This window comes from Leiobunum rupestre, chromosome 10 (genome assembly GCF_980474605.1).
Source record: "Leiobunum rupestre chromosome 10, qqLeiRupe1.1.hap1, whole genome shotgun sequence".
Taxonomy (NCBI): domain Eukaryota; kingdom Metazoa; phylum Arthropoda; class Arachnida; order Opiliones; family Sclerosomatidae; genus Leiobunum; species Leiobunum rupestre.
Genome location: NC_143393.1, coordinates 12843982 through 12846559, shown reverse-complemented (window position 1 = coordinate 12846559; position 2578 = coordinate 12843982). Strand labels below are relative to the sequence as shown.

General features: G+C 42.1%; 1 protein-coding gene across 1 annotated transcript; it reads left to right on the top strand.

Annotated features, from left to right (window-relative positions):
* The first annotated feature begins 322 nt into the window (after positions 1-322).
* Positions 323-2259, top strand: LOC149923741 (actin 403-like). The gene is made up of 3 exons (XM_090161572.1): positions 323-468; positions 750-1236; positions 1673-2259. Exons 1-3 carry the CDS (start codon positions 343-345, stop codon positions 2188-2190), a joined length of 1131 nt encoding a protein of 376 aa, XP_090017698.1. The 5' UTR covers positions 323-342; the 3' UTR covers positions 2191-2259.
* Positions 2260-2578: the final 319 nt, after the last annotated feature.

Genomic DNA, 2578 nt, shown 5'->3' with positions numbered 1-2578 from the left:
GTTAGTTTATAGGAATTGGTTAAACGGTTTTACCGCTCTGCAGTATAGCAATATAATCATGGTTCCTCTGTCCCAGTCTGTGGTTAAAGGCTGATATTTAGCCTGTATATTAATGATTCCGGTTTTTATTGTGTAGATAACTGTACTCCCGGTTATAAAATAACTCTACTCTGGTTTTCACCATGTTAAAATGCCAAAGCTTAACCTTTTTTGTGTCATTATTGATAAAAACTAGTCTTAAAAACGGAGAAGTAAAAACTTCATCCAGTGGTTACGTTGTGGATACGGTTTAGTTATTAGTTACGGATTTCGTTATTTAATTTTCAATAGAAATAATACAACATGTGTGACGACGAAGTTGCCGCTATCGTTGTGGACAATGGTTCCGGAATGTGCAAAGCCGGTTTCGCCGGAGATGACGCTCCCAGAGCGGTGTTTCCATCCATAGTTGGACGACCCAGACATCAGGTACGTTAACTTAATTAAATAAACTTTTAAAGATAGGTTTAAGCTATGACAAAACCGTCGAGACGGTGGCCTCTAACTCTCGAAAATCCATATTAGACCTGATAATGTTTTAGCGTTTGTCTTTCGCCGTTGCTACGCTTGCGCAAAGCTCAAACGTTTGCACGGTCGGGACCGTAGCTCTTCCCGTTCTAAAATTGGTGTCAACATTTTCCCGAAAGATAGGGCTTTATGGCTGTAAGATTAATAGTTTTAAATTTTCGTAATAAAATTCCAATCTTAAGGGCGTCATGGTTGGGATGGGACAAAAAGACTCTTACGTTGGAGATGAAGCCCAAAGCAAAAGGGGTATCCTCACCTTGAAATACCCGATCGAGCACGGCATCGTCACGAACTGGGATGACATGGAGAAGATCTGGCATCACACCTTCTACAACGAATTGAGAGTAGCTCCCGAAGAACACCCCGTCCTCTTGACCGAGGCACCCTTGAACCCCAAGGCCAACAGGGAGAAGATGACGCAGATCATGTTCGAAACTTTTAACACCCCAGCCATGTACGTTGCCATCCAAGCTGTCCTATCCTTGTACGCTTCTGGTCGTACCACCGGCATCGTCCTGGATTCCGGAGACGGTGTGTCTCACACCGTACCAATCTACGAAGGATACGCCCTCCCTCACGCCATCCTGCGTCTGGATCTTGCTGGACGAGACTTGACCGATTACCTCATGAAGATCCTTACCGAACGTGGATACTCTTTCACCACAACCGGTAAGTACTTGCGTTGATTATGGATAATCTTGTTATCGACATCATTACCGATTTAACACGGTCACCCTTAATTGGCTTCGCAATTCCAAAGTTGACTTAGGCATGTGTGATTCCTTGGGTATAAGCGTACTTGATAATTACTAGTTCGCGTCTAAATAAACCGGTTTTAATGATTTTAATCGGTAGAAACTAACCGTAGCGGCTCGCGTCCATATTAGAGGTTTTTTACGATTAATTTGTTAACTAAAAGATCGGCCGGTTTCTTAATCGATATGTGAAACCGTTTTTGACGAAGTGGAGGGGATAGATGGTGCTTAAAAAATTCTAAAAGTTAACAGGGCGAACGGAATAAATGGGTATCCATACTATCGGTTATTTGGTCCAACACTATTTAAACATTTGTGCTGTTCTAACAGTCTTGTTTTTATTATCGCAGCTGAGCGAGAAATCGTCAGAGACATAAAAGAAAAGCTCTGTTACGTAGCCTTGGATTTTGAACCGGAAATGGCCACCGCGGCGTCATCCTCGTCGATGGAGAAATCGTACGAGTTACCCGACGGGCAAGTCATCACCATCGGAAACGAAAGGTTCCGTTGCCCGGAAGCTCTGTTCCAGCCATCTTTCTTGGGTATGGAGTCATGCGGCATCCACGAAACCACTTACAACTCGATCATGAAGTGCGACGTCGATATTCGTAAGGACCTGTACGCTAACACCGTCCTCTCCGGAGGAACCACCATGTACCCCGGAATCGCCGATCGGATTCAAAAGGAAATCACGGCCTTAGCCCCGAGCACCATGAAAATAAAGATCATCGCGCCACCCGAGAGGAAATACTCGGTTTGGATCGGAGGATCAATCCTATCGTCGTTGTCCACTTTCCAACAGATGTGGATTTCTAAGCAAGAGTACGACGAATCCGGACCCAGCGTCGTCCATCGCAAATGCTTCTAAACATTCTGTTTATTTTCCTTCAAAAATAGGATGTCCCGAGTTCCTTTGGGTCCACTCTATATGTTATTTTTTAAGAGTAAAACCAATAATAATACTAATTTTTTGGCTTTCTCGTTGTCTGCCCACCGCAGTTTTATTTAAAGTAAAATAAATAATAAATTAAATATTTTGTTTTTTTCTGATATTCTTAGCGTTATTGCTCGGGACACTTCATACCATGCATATTTTTAGCTCTAAAACAAAAGTAAAATTCCTAAGACTTTTATTACAATTTAATGGTGGTAGCTGTGTAAAATGAATTAAAGTGTTGGTTGCACGAAATTTTAGCTATGGCTAATTAATGGTTCATTAGAAAGAGCAAACATTTTATAGCAAGTACAGAAAATTT